The sequence below is a fragment of the Pezoporus occidentalis genome, unplaced genomic scaffold (genome assembly GCF_034315485.1).
Source record: "Pezoporus occidentalis ecotype Australia unplaced genomic scaffold, CSIRO_AGI_Poc_V1 ctg28, whole genome shotgun sequence".
NCBI classification, from domain to species: Eukaryota; Metazoa; Chordata; class Aves; order Psittaciformes; family Psittacidae; genus Pezoporus; species Pezoporus occidentalis.
In genome coordinates this window covers 34,709-55,301 of record NW_026914718.1, presented here as the reverse complement: position 1 = coordinate 55,301, position 20,593 = coordinate 34,709, and the positions used below count along the sequence as shown (strand labels likewise).

Here is a 20,593-nt window from a genome sequence, read left to right as displayed (position 1 = left end):
GTTATAATGTTACCAAAGATACAGGTTTTTCCTCAACCTCATTCCTGCAACGTGCCAGAAATTCATCCCAAGGCAGACAGGAAGCATCTTTTGGCAAAAATGACAGCAACTTAACCCAGCTTGTGAGGGGTTGTATTAGGCAACCATAGCACTACAGGTGCCACTAAGTATACATTTTTGTACAGGGCCATTTTTTCTCTGTCAGGCAAAAAATCTGGAGGGACTTGTATTTTGAGCATACTTTTGACTGTACCGCCCTTGCACACAGTTGTTCATTGGTCAGATCTCCACAGGTACCAATATGCATTCACTCAAAAAGATTTAGATTTAGATCGTCTCCCTTCCAGATTTACTACATTCATTTCATTTAGGAAACCATTTTAATTACTCAGCATAATGGTAATTGCAGCTTCTAGTCCCTCTGGAGCCACCTAAGAAGGGAAGTGACTTCCACAAGAGCTTGTAAAGCATTAGATGGCCACGACTTAAGCAGATAAAAACGCTCTTACCAGAACAGACATCTCCACAACATCTGATGGCTGAAGGTACTCTGGGTCTACTTTGGGCCAAGACTGATGCAGCACATCAGCATCCCAGCGGTGATGAGTACAAAGTTTATTCTGCATGTGTGCCAAACCTGGAGAATGAAACCAGCCAAATATTCAGCTGTACTGTAATCAGAACATTCAATCTGTTTGATAAATAACATCAGAATAAAGTTGACTTTAAAAGCAAGTCCCCAAGGAAGAAATAACACTGTTTATATCGGCATACAGCACGCTGTAAACAGAGAGATAGCTACTTTGGAAATGCTTGTTTCATACCATGCATAGGGATGCTAACATTGAACGCTGTGGGTACATTTTAGGTGTGGACTAGCGCTCCATAACTTTGCCAAAAGCTCAGAAGACCACTGTTGGTGATTTGAAGTTGCAACACTGCAACAGAGCTGACCTCTCCTTCCAGAAGTCAATCATAATACTGAGGGTTTTTTCCCCAATAACACCACCAGTTTAGAATTTTACTAACAGCTCAATCAAAACGCTAAACCATAATGGCTTATTATTTCCCCATCTGTAATATGCTGCGTAGCTTCTAAATTTGTACATCAAGTGAAGTATCTTTTCTCATAAATTGAAGGTGCCACATAACAATACCTTGCACAGCTTGCTTTCATTTCTTATATGTGCATTCTGAAACACTTCATCCTTTGATTTTATATAAAGCTGCTCAAATAGCTGTAAGTGATCTTGTATTAAAGAGGTTTTGCTCTCCCCAATTCACTGCTGATTTGTCTAAGTAATAGGATACAATTAATTCTGAAGCTGCATTCTTTGACTGAATAAAAGCTTCTAAGTGGGGTTTATGTTGCTGTTTACTCCATCTGTAGGACAAAAGATTCCACTTGACAATAGGCTATCAAATATGATCAATACTGATGAAGATTGCCCTTGTGAATCTCACAAAGGCAGAGGATTTTAAAATGAAAGCCATTCCCTGTGTATAAATAAGAACACAACTAAAATTTCCATAAGCACATGCTTCATTCAGAACTGCAAAATGCATGTGAAGTCTCATCTGGTTTAGGGAAACTCCAGCAAGAGTGTAAAGAAAACCCATCAAGAGAAGATTCACTGTTGAGACCAAGGCACCTGAAACTGTTGAAAACGCAGTACAACAGTAGACAGAGCAAAACCAACCCGTGCATAATGCATACGCAAATGCAGCTGGATTATTTAGACTCATACAGTGAGTAACAGCAATCAGGGACATAAGGAGAAAGCCATTTTCTCCAGAAAAACCTGCCAGAGTTTTGTCAGCACTCTTTCAGACAAAGCACTTTGTTGAGATGACGCACAGCCTTGCTATTTGCTGACTGATTCAGAAAGGGGCAGTGGGATGCACCGATGGGACCTGCTTCCAATGGCAAGCAAGAACGTGCACATTTCGTGAGAATAACAGCTAAGCCACAATCTTATTAGGTAAATAACTGAGTGGAACACTTCAATGGATCTGGTTTTGTGTATTTTGTTTTCCTCCTGCAGCAGTAGCTCAGGAACTCAAAGAGCAAAAAGATAGGAACCCAAGCATGAGTGATTCATTATCACATTGACTTTAAAGACAACAGCTGCTAGCTTCTTCCCTTTTTGGCTTTGAACAACCAGATGAGCTCATTTCTTTCCAACTGATCACATGCCTTGTGGCAGAAGCATACATACTGGCCACTCCTTACTTTCCTGTTGAAGTGGATTCTTCTAACTCTTCAAACCCCATGTTCTGATATAAGTCAAGAGCTTCGAGCCGTGAAAGCAAAAAACCAAGGTCACTTTAATCTTTGTGGAGGCCGTTAGTCCTAATAAACCTACTACTAGAAAAAATTCCAATGTATTCTGAGAAGATAAAGTGTGACTAAGCACAGTGTTGATCTTTTGGTTCATTTTCTTGCTACAAAGTGAGCTCATCCATGTTAAAAAAGAAAGTGCAAAAGTCAACAGAATTAGTTTCAGAAAACAGGGTTTGACAGGAAACCAAAATGAAGGTGTTGGTTATGCTGCCTCCTTGGCTTCCTGCCTTAATTCACATTTTGTGAGCTGTAAACCACAGAAAACATAACAATTTGGGTTGTATTTTCAAAACGAACACACACACAAAACTTCACTGCCATGATTCAGAATGGTGATGGTCCACTTGTTAGGACCCAGGCAGAACCCTCCTCCAGCCTTCCTACTTGATTCTGAGACACTACACCAAAGCACTGTTCGAGAAGTTAAAAACTGACCATTTCACAGACTTTCATTGTGAAAACATTAAAACCTTAGTTTACTGTCTCATTGTACTGGAAAAGTGCCTAGTGAAGTGCACATTATGAAGCAGTGTGCAACTTGCTTTGTCTGGTTTTGATGTGTTTTGCTTTTATGGCTACAAATTCTCTTGCAGATACAGGACAGAAAGCCAACTGAGTACAGTTTTTCTTACTGTAACCCATTTACTTACATATACATATCTGTACAGCCACACAGGACAGATCAAAGGCAACAGTTGTGCTCAATCTGAAGCCCTGATCCTGCTATTGGATCTGCTTCAATGCACTTTTACTGACTAGCAAGCTCTGATGTGATTATGGAGTAAGCGCCAGCACAGAGATGTTAACAAAGCAGAAGAGGCAAGAAGGATGGAAGTCTCAATGGGCGATAAAAGGAAGTTAATGAAAGCATCTGAATCAATGCAGTGTCAAGAGTTTAGGACCAGGGATTTTCTAACAGATCAGAGGGAGCAGCATAAAATGAGTATGAGGGTGCATTATCCAAATGCTGATGGTAACTTTTGGATTTAGCTGAAGTAAAAATCCACCATGCCGGCAGACAAGCAGTAAAGTCTTTATAAAGCACAGAGCAGGAGAATGTAAGGGTAAGTGCAGATGCATCTGGGTCAGTATCTTAGTTGCCTTTGCAGTCTCTGTTACTGTGTTATTTGTTCTTGATATTCTTTCTTACTATTTAATGTATCTTCCTATTTGACAGTAGCATATCCAAAACGCCTTTTTGCAACCCAGGAGGAATAAGTCTGTCAGTCATATGTGAAATGGTCTGCAGGCTTAAAGAACAGTAACAACTGTTTCCAGACAGCTCTGAGAAAAACTCTTACTATACTACTACTACAGTACTGCAGAACCGGGTTGAGAAAAGCCTAACCATTCTAACTCTAAAATGTGTTTCCAATTCAGCAAACTTCATGTGAATTCTTTTAACCTTTGGAAGATGATCTGTCTTCCTCTATTTGCACAAACTTACTGTCCTCCATTGTGGGTTATTACTCTTGGAGGAAATAAAGCATTTTTCATTAGTTCCAAATCGTGTTTTTTCTTGGGTTTGTGAAAGGGGATTTCTGCATTCAGCTTTTCAATTAAAACCTTCAAAATTAATTAGCTCCTACACTCAGCTCTGCTCTTTACAGATGCCTTCTTAAGCAAGGACTGAATTCAGACAAAGACATCCTTGCAAAAGAGCTGTTGTAGTGCGAGTTAAAATGTTGCTAAGAGAACTATACCATTACAAATTCCAATAATTATGTTTCATTTCAACATATCTTAAGCTGTGCTTATCATCAGGGTGTATCTTTCATGTGCTATCTCTAATAAAAATTTAACAACTCACAATAAGCAGTTTCATATCCTTGTCTGGACAGCAAAATCCTGTACTAGTACAACCTAAAAACAAAAAAAAAAAACTCTCAAATGGTGTCTGTATACTCCTCAGATACAAGGTTTCAGGAAGGAAACAGATTTCCTCATCCTGTTAGTGTTCATAAACTGCCAAGATATCAGCCGGATGAACTCTTCCCACACTGAGGGGCTACAGTCGCTTTGTATGTTATTAAGCAATAAACCAGTGTATTCACTGCACAGTTAAAGACCATTAGGTTGAATCACCAGAACACTGTTCCTCCTCTAGTCAGGAAAAGAACTCCTTCACACACAAAATATGAAAGCATTGGGTTACGATTATTCAGCTGCTGAAAGGTGAAGCACTTATCAAACAGCACTCAAGCAGCTTGTCCTTCACTCAAACTAGAAGTATTCACTGCCAATACTGAAGTATGCTCTTTCACCCGCTCACAAAGAGACCAAACTCTTCGTTTCTACCTGATGCATGAAAACAGGATGGTCATATATAAACTAAACCCCATGGGAGAGTAATTCTTTAGCTGCAGAAGAACAAAAATTGCTGTCCCTTGACTCTATCTAATTTTACCTCAATTGTACTTAGAAGTTGCATGCTACATCAGAAGCATCCTTGGCATGTCAAACGGTAGTTCTGACTTTGCAGTTTATTGACATACTAACAAAGAAAACACAGTGGACTGGAAAGCTACGATTTCAAATGAACCCTGATGCAACTCTTACAAAGCAGAATAGCGGTATTACTATCAAAATTACTTATAGCGCTGATGCTAGTCATTACTTTAAATGTCAAGCAAAGCATCTTTAACACTCCAACATATCCTTTGTAATCTGCCCAATACTTTTGTTAGCTGGTTATCATTCAGACTGATTTGCAGTTAAACCCAGCTTTAAGGAACTTTTTTTGCTAACCAAGATGATACCTACATACACATTTATACACTTGGGCAGGTTTTAATTCGTACAAGCTACTATATTAGAAAACACAGATTTGCTTCTTTTCTTTTTACATTTTGTTGTGATCTGCGTCAAATAACTTTAAGGTTGAAACGGAAATCATGTAAATACAATATATTTAAATATAAATGCATTCAGAATGAAAATACTTAAGAAAATCTGTTAGATACTTAAAATTTATCATATCCTATTTGCAGCAAAATGTTATTTTTTTGAGCAAAGGAAAATATTTTATGTAAGTACCAAATAAAACCAACAGTATCAGATATTTTTGGACATGAGAGTCTTTGAGTTTTTAATATTTATAGATGCTAATCTCTTTGCCCAGCTTTTTATTCCAACGCTAGAAAAGAAAGGAAGGTTGGTTGATCTTGTTTTTTTTCCCCCAATTTCCATAAGAACTGTCATTTAAACTGCAAAAAAATACTACTTACACTAGCAGAAGAACTTCCACTTATCGAAAGTTAATGTTATTACCACTACAAAGCCTCATTCCAGGTGCTCAGCCAGAAAATTCTATAGTTCCGTCTTTTCAAATCTTTGGCTGAATTAAGTAATCCAATACATGAAGTGAGGGTCTTATTGTAGGTTGTCATTATTTCACATTGATTTTAAATTCTATTGTACTTTCTACTTCAGTGTTTCTTGACCATAACCAGTGATCAGAAAAGCATAAAAGGAGAGGTTACAGCATAACAGTATTATTCATTCTGTGAACAATGCAAACAGTCAAAATTAGTAAGAATGCTCTTTTTCTTCAAAAATGCTTAAATACAGAAGGAAGTGTAACGTGGTTCAGAGTTAACACAAGTCACTGCTCCTACCGCTATTCCTACTCAACATATCAAACATAGTTTTGCATTTAACTATGTTAACTGCAGGGCTTCCAAATTTCCCTGTTTCATTTATCCCTGTAGAAGGAAAAATGCTCCTTATTTTAATCACTAAACCAAGCAACATGTAAATGCTGCACACAAGTTACTTTAGAATGAAATACCAGTATTTAATTAGAAATGCACTGCTTATGTGTTGCTTATTACCGGTGTTACAATAGCAGCCGAGGCTTCCACCAAGTGTGGGGGTCCACTGCTATATGTGCTATTTATAGAGCTAATTACTTAGTCAGCTTTTCCGGACTAGTTTACGAGAGAGGAAGCAGCACTATCCCTACTTTTAGATGCAAAGTCAAGGTACAAAAAGAGAGACTTACTCTGAGTGTGTATGGAGAACTAAAGCACAAAGAAAACCAAAGAGAGTATTTAGAAAGCTTACTTTTTATATTGAAGGTATTTAAAATAAGAAAGCATCATTACCTATACATAATAAAGTTTAAGAAATTGGTTCCATCACAAGAGAAACAAGACTTGGTGGAACCAGAGTGCAATTTGGAATATGAATGTGGGAAATCTTTCTTTAGACTACAGGTGAGTGTTTTTCACCAGAAATCTGAATCCCAGGACAGAATTGTTGGCTATTTCAAAGTAATATAGTCTCCTTACCATAGCAGTTAAACGTACATATGTTCTCCTGATAAGATTGCTTAATAACTTTGACTGTGTTCAAAGAGATTGTGATTTTCTTGTTCAGTCCTAAAATTCTTCAGACAATAATCACCACACAGTCGAGTTTTTTATGCTAGTTGCACTGAATTATAATGCTTAGTCTCTGGACCACACAAGCAAACTGTTATCTTTAAATGCAGACAGAAGCCGAGGACAATGCACTCCAAGTTCTTATATGCTTCCTTTTCAGTCTTGCATCAGGGAGAGATCCACCAAATGTTTATCATTCTCATTCTCCAGTGATTTTAGTACTTAGAAAAGACTTGCTCCTCTACTGTTAAAACGTTACAGGGTTAAGCTTTACATTTGACAAGTTACATTAAGACATCCTTGTCTTCTTTGTCATTGTATCAGATGTATTTGATAATTCTGTATTCCCTAACATATATTTGAATTCCAATTTCACAAGGCACTTTATGTTTAAGTAATTAGCTAGAACCTCTTCTGCCTCCATTCCAAGCAGTGTGGAAAATAAAGTCATGGCAATCACTTCCATTCAAGTATAATTCTAATTGTAGTAGGCAGTACTTCATAACTTAAGAGAATATCAACCAGAAATAACTTTTTCCAGGTAGATCAAGTCTGATGCCATTCTTTATTCTAAACACTTAAGCTTGCATTAAGACACCTTAAGAACACTGGAAATAAAAACACAGAAAAAAAACCCCACTCTTCCTAACACATCTTGCTATTCCCTGAGCTCTGCCCCATGTTACTGCTGCGAACAAGAACAGCCTTTCTTTGGCAGTGAACATTGTTCCAGGGCCATGCACAACTCTCAAACAGAAGCAATTTACTAGCTCTGCTCTGTAAACACTTGAATACACAACGTCTTAGGATGACAGTTGAAAATAAAACTGTTAAAACTCCATCCAAGAGCTAACATTAGGTCCAAAAACACATAGCAATTTGTGGCTAGTCTTAATGTAGAATATATTCCTACCTTCCCCCATACATCTTGGGACTTCTCCCAGCAAGCCTGAAAAGCAATTGCTGAACTCTAGCATGCAAGTATCTTATTTCACTTGCTTTAACTGCACCAAGCAACTCGGCCCACTTGGGCTTCAGACCTCAAGGTTTACTACTGTGACAGACCTTAAAAAAGATTCCCTGCCTGCCATTCCCACTCTCCACGAAACTGATGTGCAGCACGACATCCCTCAGCCTCCAGAGAACCCTACAAGAGTTGGATATTGATTGGACTTCTTAGTTTACAGCCCTCTGCCATGGTTCTCTTTACCTGAGTTCCTGAAAGAAATACTTATAGTCCAAAGACTCTGAAACAATTGTTTGGAAAAGTGCTGTTTCTATCCTCACGTTTAGCTCTTCACACTGCCATCCACACTCAGGAGCAGCTGGCAGCTGACACAGGAATTCCTTATGCAAGCCCTGTCTTGAAATTTTCTTCCTTCTCCCTTTCTCTGCCTAGCCTGAAGAAATCCACCTTTGTATGCAACAGAAAAGAAACTAAAAGCAGAAAGAGAGATCTGAACACCACAAGCTTCAAGTTTGTTTAGGAATTATGAGAGCAGGTGACAAGACAGATGCAGAATTCAGGGATAAGTTGGCACATGTACTATGTTACAGGCATTTTTTTGCAAACCTTTTGCCTGGAACATCAATATAAAGTTTATTTTTATAACTACCTTTCCACATCTCTGATGCAATGTGTGGAGCCATAGGTGCAACCATAATACAGAGTGAAGCCAAAGCATCTTCAAATTCTGTGCTGTGGAGAAGAAGAGGCCGGGAAGCTTGCTAAGCAAAAGATAAGGAAAAGAAAATGAACAGTTAATATTCTGAGGTGGGGGTAATGTAATTTAACTAAGAAGAAAATACAGTAGTAAAACCTAAAATCAGTATCTATGCTTAGGACAATGTAATTTCACAATAAATTGGAAACTTAGGAAAAGTTCTGGAGCACTAAAGTCACAATTCTTGGTCACTGAGTGTTCTCTAACACTCGGAAGCTAATCCTGAAGAGGCTGATGCAGTTCCTTAGGGATCTGCTCTAGTACTGGAATCTGAACACAGACCCATGTGGCACTGAAAAACATCCTGAGTGCTGCCACTTCTAGAAGTGCAATCTTAGATAAAACCAGAGCTATCCGAGAAGAGGTGAAGTACTTGTATAAGAGAGTCAAAATGTGCAGAATGCAGCATGGGGTTTGTTGGGATAAGGTTCAGTTGTACAGGATCCTAGAGTAGCTTAGGTAAGGCTGAATTTAGTGACAAACAGGTTTTAGAGCTGAAGGAAGCTTTGGGAATGAAAAGTGCAGCACAGCCTTTTACAATTTGATGTTCAGATTGCTTTGGTAAAGTGTTCACCTTCTTTAGTATAGAACATGTTCAATTTCTTACAAATGGTTCTATATAGGAAAAATCTGAACTTTCATTCTCCTATGAAGCCAGATAAGCTTCTTTTTTCTTTGCCTGTTTCATAGAATCATAGAATAGTTAGGGTTGGAAAGGACCTTAAGATCATCCCGTTCCAACCCCCTGCCATGGGCAGGGATACACACACTAAACCACGTCACCCAAGACACGGTCCAACCTGGCCTTGAACACTGCCAGGGACAGAGGTCACACTTCATGGTAAATTCAGATTCTGCATTTATTTTGTAATTTGCCCCTCTAATGACACAGCAAACCATGTCAACTCATGAGAATTATTTTGGGGGTGTGATGATCACCCACTGTCATCTACTATAAAACTGTCCAAACCCAGTCATTTGTTTGATGCAAACCACAAACATTATCAGATGGCATCTTCTTATCACTGCAACTAGTTTTAGTAACTATATTTAATCCTCACCCACCTCCTCACTTCCTCCTTACAAATGGGAGTAGAAGAGGAAGTGTCCGCGTGCTATAGGGAAACTTGTTCTTGAAAGATACTGCACTGACTTCTTCGGTTAAGAACTATGTCAGTGTTCAAACACCTGGCTGTCTGTAGGGCGCTGTTTGTGTCTGCCAGCCACAATGCATTTGAATCTCTGAGCTGGGAGATAAAGAAACATGTGTCATCTTCCCAGCACTATGCAGTATCCCAGAGTTAAGTTAGTCAGTACAGCCCTTGTGCACACCCTCAAATTCCTCGACTTTGCTAATAATCGCCTTGGAATCCATAAAGTATAAAAAGGTATTTCAATAAAGAAGGTGAAAACATCCTAATTTTTATTTGATTTCTGGTTACTGTTATATACCTGAAGGATTGCCCAACCAGATTTAACAGTAACAAAAAAAAATCACAGTTGTAGTTTATACCAAGCCTAGCCATTCTATGAGTCTATGATTATATTTGATCTGTTGCCAATGCCTGATAAACAATATAATCTAAACAAAAAAATGCTGAAGACTTAAGTTATTTTGACATTAGTTTTAAAAAAGGGGACTCTGCAAACTCTATTACTAGCAGGCAGTTCTAGTGGTGAAGGCTGGCTCTGAGGAAGGCAAGATTATGTGGGATCTTCCTTGCAAAGAATAACCCTTTTCCTTAAATCAGAAAGTCTGGTAGTTCTATAATGCACTACTGTATGTAGCTACATATGCAACAAAACCAACAGAGAACAAAGAACAGAGCTAAAAAAAAAATGTATCCTTTTGAAATTACAGGATGCAGATGTGAACATCAGAACCTAGAGGCTCTAATACCATCAAGCTCTTCCTGCAAGCCTGTGTATTTCAGAGTTACATCGACACCAGAACATGCTGCTTTTGAACTCAAAGAGGCCCTCGACTTAGTAGCAATGTTTATGACAGTAAATGGTTTACAGAAAGCTGGACTACTGGTTCAGGCAGCTCCTGCTTTGTATTAAGACTTAAAGGAACAGGGTTTGAGAGAAAAATACTTTCATTAATGTCATGTACTTACCTGGAGTACGTTGGTGAGGCTCATCAATCGGGAAATAGCTGCATTGAACAAGTGATCCTTTGTGAAGTATTCTGTCACCTTGTATTAGAAGAAAAGGTCTATCACTAATTACATGAAATTCTCAAACACGGCATATTGGGGTTTTAAATGAAAAAGAATCATTGATAATCAATTTGTGAAATATGCCCATCTTACCTCTTACATGAGAATCATATGAGATGCAAACATATCACTTATGCAGTCATATGTGTGTATGGGAAAATAATCATCAGCATCCAAGAATTCCACTAGACCAGGTTGCTCCAAGCCCCATCCAGCCTGGCCTTGAACACTGCCAGGGATGGGGCAGCCACAGCTTCTCTGGGCAACCTGTGCCAGCACCTCAGCACACTCACAGGGAAGAATTTGTTCCTAATATCTAGCCTAAATCTCTCCTGTTTCTGCTTGAACTCATCACCCCTTGTCCTACCACTACAGTTCCTGATGAAGGGTCCCTCTCCAGCATCCTTGTAGCCCCCTTCAGACACTGGAAGCTGCTCTGGGGTCTCCACGAGCTTCTCTTCTCCAGGCTGAACAGCCCCAGTGTTCTCAGCCTGTCTCCATACAGGAGGTGCTCCAGCCCCTGATCATCCTCGTGGCCTCCTCTGGACTTGCTCCAACAGTTCCATGTCCTTCTCATGTTGAGGACACAATGTTATAATCCCTTAGGAACATTATGTTACCTTCCCTTTGCTTCGACAAGAGGCCTTCATACTTGTAAGTCCAGTTATCCTTGTAAAAGCTTGTCCATAGATTGCAAGATCATAATTCTGAAGTCTGTTAAAGAACCTGGAAGTTCTCTCACCACAGGGTTTAAAATATTTTTCTATGGATAAAAGCTTTAAGTTAATTTTGCATAGATTTATGCTTCCTTTTGAGTCTCGGATAATGGAACTGACACTAATCACAGCATGAGCCAACACATAAGAGATGAACACACATTTCAGTAATTTTTTGTTTAGGTAAATAGAATTAATTGTACAGAGAATAATTCACTTAATTATTAGTTACTTATGTGGGGGCAAAACTTCTGGCTCTGTAAGTCAAGCATGAGGTTTTAGCATAAGCAGCAACATACTCAGTCATTTACAAACTATGTCAGTGTTTCTTCTAACCTCAGAAATCACCAGGTTCTTCAGCTCCCAGATCTTTCTGGCTTCAGCCTTCTCTTTCTTTTTCAGAAGCTCAGGATTTGGCACGGTTCCTGATGTCCTTGCTTCAATAAGTTTGGTTACAAGTGTCCAGAGGCGCGTTTGCCATCTCTGAACGCCTGGCATAGCATCAGCTGAGATTAATGAAAGATGGCAGAAACAAATTTCAGTCACAATGAATGAACACAGAACTATACAGAAAAGTGGAAAGGGAACAGAATGCTAGAATTAAACTTCATTTATTCAATTTTAAAGAACCTACGCTGGAGCAGCTCATATAGAGCTGCTCTATATAGCAAATGGAATGGACCTATGCTGAACAAGTTCACGGAGAACCTCACACTGGAGCAAGGAAAGAGTGTAAGGAGTCCTCCCTGGGGAGGAAGAAGCAGAAGAGACAATGTGTGATGAACCAACCACAACCTCCATTCTCTGTCTCCCTGAACTGCTCAGGGAGAGGAGGTAGAGAAAATCAGGAGTGAAGTTGAGCCCAGGAAGAACAGAGGGGTACAGGGAAGGTGTTGTTAAGATTTGGTTTTATTTCTCATTATCCTATTCTGATTTTCAGTAGTAATAAACTGAACTAATATCCCAAAGTGGAGTTTGCTTTGCCCACGATGGTAATTGGTGAATGTCCTCTCCCTGTCCTCATCTCAACCCATGAGCTTTTCATCGCATTTTAGTCCCCCTGCTCAGTTCAAGACAGGGAGTGATAGAGCAGCTCTGGGTGGACATCCAGCCAAGGTCAAACCCATCACCAACAAATCAAGCTTGCTGGATTTCTTCAATTTAAACATTCACTATTCTGTCATCATTAAGAAATTCAAACCCAAGTTTGAAGATTTAAGAGATCCTTTTTACCTACTTACCATTTCCCCTCCCCTCCCCCCCCCCCCCCCCCCCCAGTAACTTTAGGCTGCTAACATCTTTTGCTCACATTTTCCAGCACTCTTTTAACAGAACATGACTCCAAAATCTTTCTTTGTAATTCTCAAGTGGAAACAGGTTGGTTTGAATGACTAAATGCATTTTTGCTAGCATTATACCTGCAAGTGCTTGGCTTTCTTTAATAAAGTCTAATCACCAAGCTCTAGTACACTTTACAGCTAAGATTTTGTACCCACGATTCTCACATTTAACTATTCCAGTTTCAAGGTGGAAAAATACAGCAAAGAGACCGTGCATCACTGAATATACTGCTTCAGAGTGAATTATGTACCAGTGTACTGTTAGGGATGCATGAGTTAAAGCCTGATTCCAAGCAAGTGGTATTTTTAAGAGACCTTTTCACATACCTAGCTTTGTACTGTTGTGATTAGACTGTGATAGAAAGCCAAATGAGAAAGCTCGCAAAGCTTCCAGTACATACAGTAGTGCAGTAACATATAAATGAACACATATGAATGTAAAAGGTGACAGACACCAACTGAAATAACACTTACTGCAGACTGAACTAACTAGCAAGAAACTAACACAAGCAGCAGCACACCTCTTTAAATGAGGCACGGAGCATTTGATTAAATGCCTTATGCAACAACAGGGCTAGATTTAAAGGTATGCATAAGACTACACTAAAATGTATGAACCACAATAGTAAAAGAAATTAAGATTTGTCTGTGTGACAACTTGCATGATGGCAGTAAATAAATGTGTAGGAGGGTAAATCCTAACTTCCTCAAGAAATAAGCTCATAAAAACTGTCATGTGTGTGCAAATATTAGTCACTAGCAACCCTGATTACCTTCTAATGAGATTCAAGAAGTATTTCATAGTCCAGGTTACAAAAATCACTGCATAGGTAAATAAATAGAAATAATAAAATATTGCAAAGTGTTACCTGCGATCTGATATGATTAAAAAAGCAGCTTATAATGAAGAAAATATTAAAATAATAATTTTCAGTCAATCAATCAGAATAAAAAGATAAGAGAATGAAATCCAAGTTTGCAGAAGAAAATACCACTTTTCATACATGCTTTTAGCTCCTAAAAGGTAAGTTGCTCGCATTAACCTTTGAAGCCTGCCTCTCAGTATCAGCTTTATGACTCCTTCTCTTTTGAAAGAAAGAAACAATAAATCCTGCTCATTATAGTTTTTTGGATTCAATTGTTCCAAAACTTGGGCATCAAGAACCACATTAATTTTGTGCTTAAAATATAACACACTAGGAAAAAACCAACCAACTAAAACCCCCCAAGAAACCAAACACAAACCAACAAAGCAACAGAAACAATCCAACTTACTTTTAGCATCCCACAAAATATCTTGCTCTGGAGGAGCAGCAAACAGGATGTACAGACGCAGGGTGTCAATGCCATACTCTTTCACTAACTCTTCAGGGTCTATTCCATTATGCTTAGATTTGCTCATTTTTTCCCAAGCAACTTGAAGCTTCTCACCAGTTTTTAGGTGAACTGGTTCAGTTCCTAAATATTAATTCATATGCAAAATATTAGAACAAATTTGGCTCACTTGTAACACCAATAAGTTTTGTTCCCTAACCATAAGAAGAAACAACTATTTCTAGTGGGGTTTATTCATTTCCAACCAGCTTAAAGAGGAAAACCACCCACTGTAAACACCCTCTTCCCTCGTAAGGTTTCCCCTTTAATGTTTTAACACCACTAACGTGCCAATTCTTCCATTACATCATGACAGAAAGCATCCTTCTACCATTTGGAAGCTGTATCTGGCACTCATCTTACGTGCTACCATGACAGCCCCTGAGATTTAAGCATTGTTAAAACCCTGCCATTTAAAACCTCCTAGATAGGTGTACTGATCTGGTACAATTCTGAGCTGCACTTAGCTTTTCCAAACACCAGATTTATAGGTGCTTGTTTTCAATTGCAGTAAGTTATCCTGGCAAAAACATGCCTTCTGTCATTAATTTAGACACGGAAAAGGGCATTTACACTAATAAAGGTGCAACCATCAAAACCATCTGCTCCAGAAAAGCCTTAGCTTTTCTAGATGAAAACAGGATAGCAAACAGTGACAAGCATAAGGGGGGTTGTACGCAGGAGAACAGCAAAAACGTGGCTGCACAGAGGAGTGCTTAAGGGAGGCAAATACGACCAAACCACTCCTGTTGCTACAGGTCCCCAAGCCAGGACTTGCTGCTCCAGTTTACACAGTGAAAGCACTGGAAAGAACATGAGAAACAGCACTCTTTCCTATATGTACTTCACATTCCTAATAGCTACTGAATACACAAACGTGTGCTAGCTTTGCCATGATGCTTTTATAGGTAGTCTGTTTGCTAGGACTACCAGCTCCATTCAGCAAGCAACTGATCACTGTCTTAACAAAACTGCCTTCTGTTTTTTTTGGAGTCTACTGGAGCTAAAATAATACCATAGCAGTGTTTCTGTGTGGATGCAATTCAAAGCTGCTGGATTAGTAGGGTCTGTGTGCACTCAGCAGCGCATCTGCATCCAAAACTCATAGATATCGCTCTCCAGTTTAAATATTACAAGGATTAATTTTCTTTTCCAGATTTTCCCAGCGCTGACAATTACACACTGAAGGAGTCCCAGACTTTCTGGATGTACCTATGCTGATTTTCCCATGCAGTCTCTCTTACCAGTGAGATCAACCTCTTCTCTCTTCAGACACTGGCCTGTTGTTGTTAGTCTGAATGTCTGATTCTTGATAAGACCTTGAACCAAGAGCTTATGGAAAGGCTCCCTAAGGATGGAAGGAAAAGAAACTTGTCTGTTGAAAAGAGCTGTCAAAAGCATACCTTCTGTTAAGCCTCAGGTGTTGAGCCAATCAGGCACCATTACTTAATGAAACAAGAATTTCAAGTTGACTGTACATAAATGCTTGTCACCTTAGAAGGGACTTTGTGCATTTACTCATGGTGGCTGGCTGGCAACTGTTAAGTATTGATTTCTATTCTGCACACATTCTTGCATCCTGATTTAGTACTGAGTTAATCTAACGTCACCTTTCAAATTAGCATATGCATAATACACAAACATTTCTTGGCCAACAGTGCAATTTCACTAGCTTCAAGCTAAATCTCCTTGTCTAAAAGCACTGAAGCACCTGGCCTCACTGCCTTACAAATATTTAGCTCTATCTCACTGCACATTTCCTTCTATAAACGGAAAAGATAGTTTCTCTAACACAAGCACTTGCATGCCTTGTCCCTTTGCAGGACTAGCCATGAAGACTTAGCTGTAAGAAAAATGTACACTAGAAAAATGGCAATGTTGGAAGGTTCATACGTCAGTGGATCAACTTTTTTTAGCATCTTTAACGTTAAAGCTTTCCTTTTCTAGCAAAATTTATATCTGAAGAGTAAACTCTTCTGCAGTGTGTGTATCATAGAGCTACAAAGAGCCTTAAAAGCACCAAAGCTAAGGGCAGCAGTGCACTACACACTAAACACTGCTCCATCTGACTGCTGTGGCCACCTCCTTTAATGATCTTGCATTTCTAATTCATTGAGTCAGATGTCTGTTGCTGTTTTCACTGAAAAGGACAACAAAATTCATCTGTAGAGGTTTGGCTCCCCACCCAACAGGTCAGGAAAGCAAGGCAGTCCCAACAGCAATCGCAAGAAGAGCAGGGGCCAGGGAAGAGGTGTGGAGCCAGACCCAGAAGGCATACACAGTCTGGGAGTCTTCTCACGGGATCCTCGAGCACAACTGTACTGCTGACCATCATTTTGGAGGCCACAGTAATCAGCACTGGTTACTCCTGACTTACGCCTTCTAATGTTCATGTTTGTGGCTCAACATTAAGCAAGCTGAATTCTCCACACCTCCCCTAACCAGGCCCCACCTATCTCCCAAAACAACTCATGTAAAGAGGATGCATGACTCCTATTTACTTCTTAAAAAGCAGAAATAAATCCATCTGAAGAAGAGACAGTAAAATCAGACTTCTACATTTTACTTCACATGCACAAAAAGCCATAATCCAAAATACTACTCACCTCTAAGGTGTTAATTTAGTATTCTACATTATTAAGAAACAGAAATTCTATGAAAATTTATCTTGTGATTTAAACCACAGTAATTTATTTAACAACATATTCTTTAATAATATACCAATTATGAATGTTTTAACTGTACTGAAGCTGATACCTTCCCAGTACTAGCCTTCAAGCTCTTTTGATGACTCTAAAGTAAGGACATATTTGAAAAGCCTTCAACTGGGAGGAAAACGTGACAGGCTTCATACTTTATCTCCAACATATACATGTTTGAACATGAGTTTCCTTCCTTGCATATTTTCTATACTTAGAAGTATACTGTGCAAGTACTGGCACATAGCGGTGCATCATTCAGTCATGAAGCTGTACAAGTCTCTGCTGTGCCACCTAGTTTCATCAACAGTGTTAAGAGCAGCAATTCAGGCACCTCTAGAAATATTTCCTAGACAATATTCGAAAGGTTGCCTGCAAATCCTCCTTAGAAATAAATTAAAGGAACTGCAGGAGAAGTCAAATTCAGACAGCACAAACAAGAAAAAGTATTTTAAAACAGGAGGCAGTAATTACCTAAAATCTCAAAGAATTATCACAGATTACCCAAGTGAATTAGAAGATGAAAATCAGGAACAACACCCTTGAAATCCTATCAGCAAATGGTGGGAAAGGTGCTTCAGGAGATAACTGTTCAGGAGAGTTCCTTCTACAAACTAAAGACATTACACCAAGGAAGAATAAAACCAGTTTCTCCCCTCTCATTCAGTACTTCGGTCTGCTTGAGATCTCAAGCAGTTATTGAAATAGCTACACTTCCTGCTATCTAAAATAAAGCTAATGGGGTATCCAGAATTTCCACATCAAATAGGGCTCTCCCCTGGAAGTGATTTTTCAAAGAACACTTCTTTTTAATGACAAACAGCTAGTTCAGATCCTACGCCAAGTTATTAAAAGCTGAAGGCAGGAATGAGCATTTCCTATTTCTGTTTACGCTGACAGAGGCTCCAAAAATGCAATATAAAATACATTACCAAGTATGGGGAAAAAACACCCCACGTGTTCCTAGCGGGAGACCGCAGGAGAATGGAGATGTGCCCAAAATGAGAAAGGCAGAGCACATCTAATAAACACAGGGCTCAGAAACAAACAATAGTACTGCATTTCTCCTGAAGCCACAGTGATTTTGCCAGTGTTGTGGTGGCTCCATCTCATGGTCACATGCAGATGGCACACTTTAATTTAGATTAATAAAAGACACCTAAAACTTTTCCCTTTGAAGACTGATGTGTTTCTTGGCTGCAGAATGGAGTTGTCAAAACACTGAAGCACAGAAGGTTGGATGCAATTCTGATCTAAATACTGCAGCATCCAGTCATAGCCTGGTGTTACAGAATCACAGTACGGTTTGGGTTGGAAAAGACCTTAAGATCATCCTGTTCCAACTTCCTGTCACAGGCAGGGACACCTCACACTAGAGCAGGTTGCTCCAAGCCCTGTCCAACCTGGCCTTGAACACTGCCAGGGATGGGGCATTTACCACTTCTCTGGGCACCCTGTGCCAGCGCCTCAGCACCCTCACAGGGAAGAACACTTCTTCCTTATATCTAACCTGAACTTCTCCTGTCATAAACCCCTCTGAAGCTGTATCTCTGCCAACAACTGAAATTAAGCCATGTCCACACAGACAGACATTTTGGCACAGTAAATGAAAGAGATGGCTTGAGCTTCTTTGAATGCTCCATCACATTTCAGATTGTAAGGATGCTGGAATAGGATACACCTTTACATGCCTGTGAAGTCTGCCTCTGCCCATGCTGGAGTATGGGCACTGAGGCCTTAGGTTTGTGTGCAGCTTTTGCTCATGTTGTACCTCAGCTGGGACCCCACCTGCCTGACACCTCCGGACAGGATCAGATGTGCTAGCTATGAAATGTGTCATCCATCCTTCCTCATTTCAGTAATGTTCATATCTAGGTTCACCTCTACGGCAGACCAAGCTCTCTATATAGGAGCACGCAGTGGATGGATCTGCTCAGTGCCACATCCTCAAGCTCCTTGCTGTGCTCTGTAAGGGGAGTGGCAGGAGTTTCAATTGAATTACAACTGACCTGGATGGAAGGACTCTGGAGCTTGCAACAGTGATAAAAAGACTCAGAAGAACGGATATCCCTAGCAACGGCACTCACTGCATGTTATTTGCATCCTGCACCTTTAGAAAGGTTGAAAGATGCTGATGCTGTGCCCTAGAGCAAAGGCAAGCTGAGTCACTGCCAGCTGAGTTCAGGGGTTGTGAAACCTTATGTCAGATCAAGCTATAACAACCTGGCAACCCTGTGGAAGGCCAGAATAGAATCCCAGACTGGTTTGGGTTGGAAGGGTCCTTAAAGCTCATCCAGTTCCAACTCCGGGCAACAGGCAGGGACACCTTCCACTAAAGCAGGTTGCTCCAAGCCCCTGTGTCCAACCTGGCCTTGAACACTGCCAGGGACAGAGCAATAGAAGCAGCTGGAGGATGTGGAAACTGATCATTTTAGGCAGAAAGAAGATTAAACAATATTGAACATTCAAGATTTTACAGAGTCAGTAGCTGAGTGCTTTTGCTCAAAATCAACACTAGGGATAAAGTCTTTAATGACCAAAGAGAAGCTCTAGCACCTTTCCCTTACAAAAGAAGCTATTTCTGTCACGCACATCTTCTATTCTGTAATGCAGCTCTGTGAAGATAGTGCCTTCTTACTCAAGAGATCTGCCCTCTATCAGAGTCAAATCTGACTTAATGTCAACAATAGGCTTTGGTTTTGCTTTATAATCTGTCAGGCAAATGTGGTAGATCCCATTTCCAATTCTTCATCAGACAAAACCAATTACTAAAGTCTAGGGAAGAGTCAAATTCTGTGAAACCTGTACTTGCAATAATACAGTTGAGCAGGTGTAACAGTGTCAGCACACACTGGCCATGGTGGATTAAGCTGGAACAGACAGAATGGTTAGGGTTGGAAGGGGTTAGATCATCTGGTCCCAGCTGCTTACCTGGCTTCTGTGCCTGTGGTGGTCACAGCTGGAAAGGCTGACTGGCTTGTGAATTAATTCTAGATGCACTTACAGACCAGACTGCTAAGCCACAATGACATCAATTTGCATATAAGCTGTTATCACATGTACCGATACCCAGAGGGTGCCGTTTATTCTGCCTTGTCATTGCATTTTCTATTAAAGTGTGTGATGTCTGTAAATGCCTATTTCATACGTGACACATCCCTGGCAGTGTTCAAGGCCGGGCTGGACAGAGCCTTGGGTGACATGGTCTAGTGTGAGGTGTCCCTGCCCATGGCAGGGGGTTGGAACTGGAGGATCTTAAGGTCCTTTCCAACCCTAACTATTCTATGATTCTACAATAATGAACATCAGATTTGAAGAGTTTGCTTTAAAAATCTAAACTATGGAATTTTTAACTTTTGCTTTCAATCTCATTATTTTATTAATAGTCATTAATACAGAATTAAAGACTATCATAAACATTTCAATGGATTCAAAAGTCAGAGGATAGGAGTCAATGAAAATTTCCATGAATAAAACCTACCAAAAATGAAAAATTACTAAAGATTAACAGGGGTATTCATAAAGCATTTGTCAGGATACCAGATAACACTTTAAATGGTGGCAGTTCTCCTGAGGTATAGCAGAATTTTATGAATTTAAGTCAGTGAATAAGACCTGAGCTACTACAGGAAGGCTGAAAAAGCACAAGGGGGCAGTGCTTTTTAACATCCGAGTGTTTTCCCTCAGAGCTGTAGGCTTCAACACCATCACTAAGCTTCCTAACAGTAAGCCTGTTGTTTCTTATCACCCTTTTCAGATGTTAGACCAGCCTTTGAGCAGTCCTGACAG

The 20,593-nt window shown here is 39.8% G+C and overlaps 1 protein-coding gene across 2 annotated transcripts in view; it reads right to left on the bottom strand.

Moving 5' to 3' along the window:
• LARS2 (leucyl-tRNA synthetase 2, mitochondrial) overlaps positions 1 to 20,593 on the bottom strand; it is a 59,142-nt gene that overhangs the window by 5,839 nt on the left and 32,710 nt on the right. For both annotated transcript variants that reach the window (XM_062625313.1, XM_062625312.1), the window contains 6 exons: positions 15,350 to 15,453; positions 14,007 to 14,189; positions 11,728 to 11,897; positions 10,574 to 10,651; positions 8,346 to 8,457; positions 510 to 637 (listed from right to left, as the gene is read on the bottom strand). In XM_062625313.1, the coding sequence (XP_062481297.1) occupies positions 510 to 637; positions 8,346 to 8,457; positions 10,574 to 10,651; positions 11,728 to 11,897; positions 14,007 to 14,189; positions 15,350 to 15,453 (775 nt within the window). The remainder of the gene's footprint in view (positions 1 to 509; positions 638 to 8,345; positions 8,458 to 10,573; positions 10,652 to 11,727; positions 11,898 to 14,006; positions 14,190 to 15,349; positions 15,454 to 20,593) is intronic.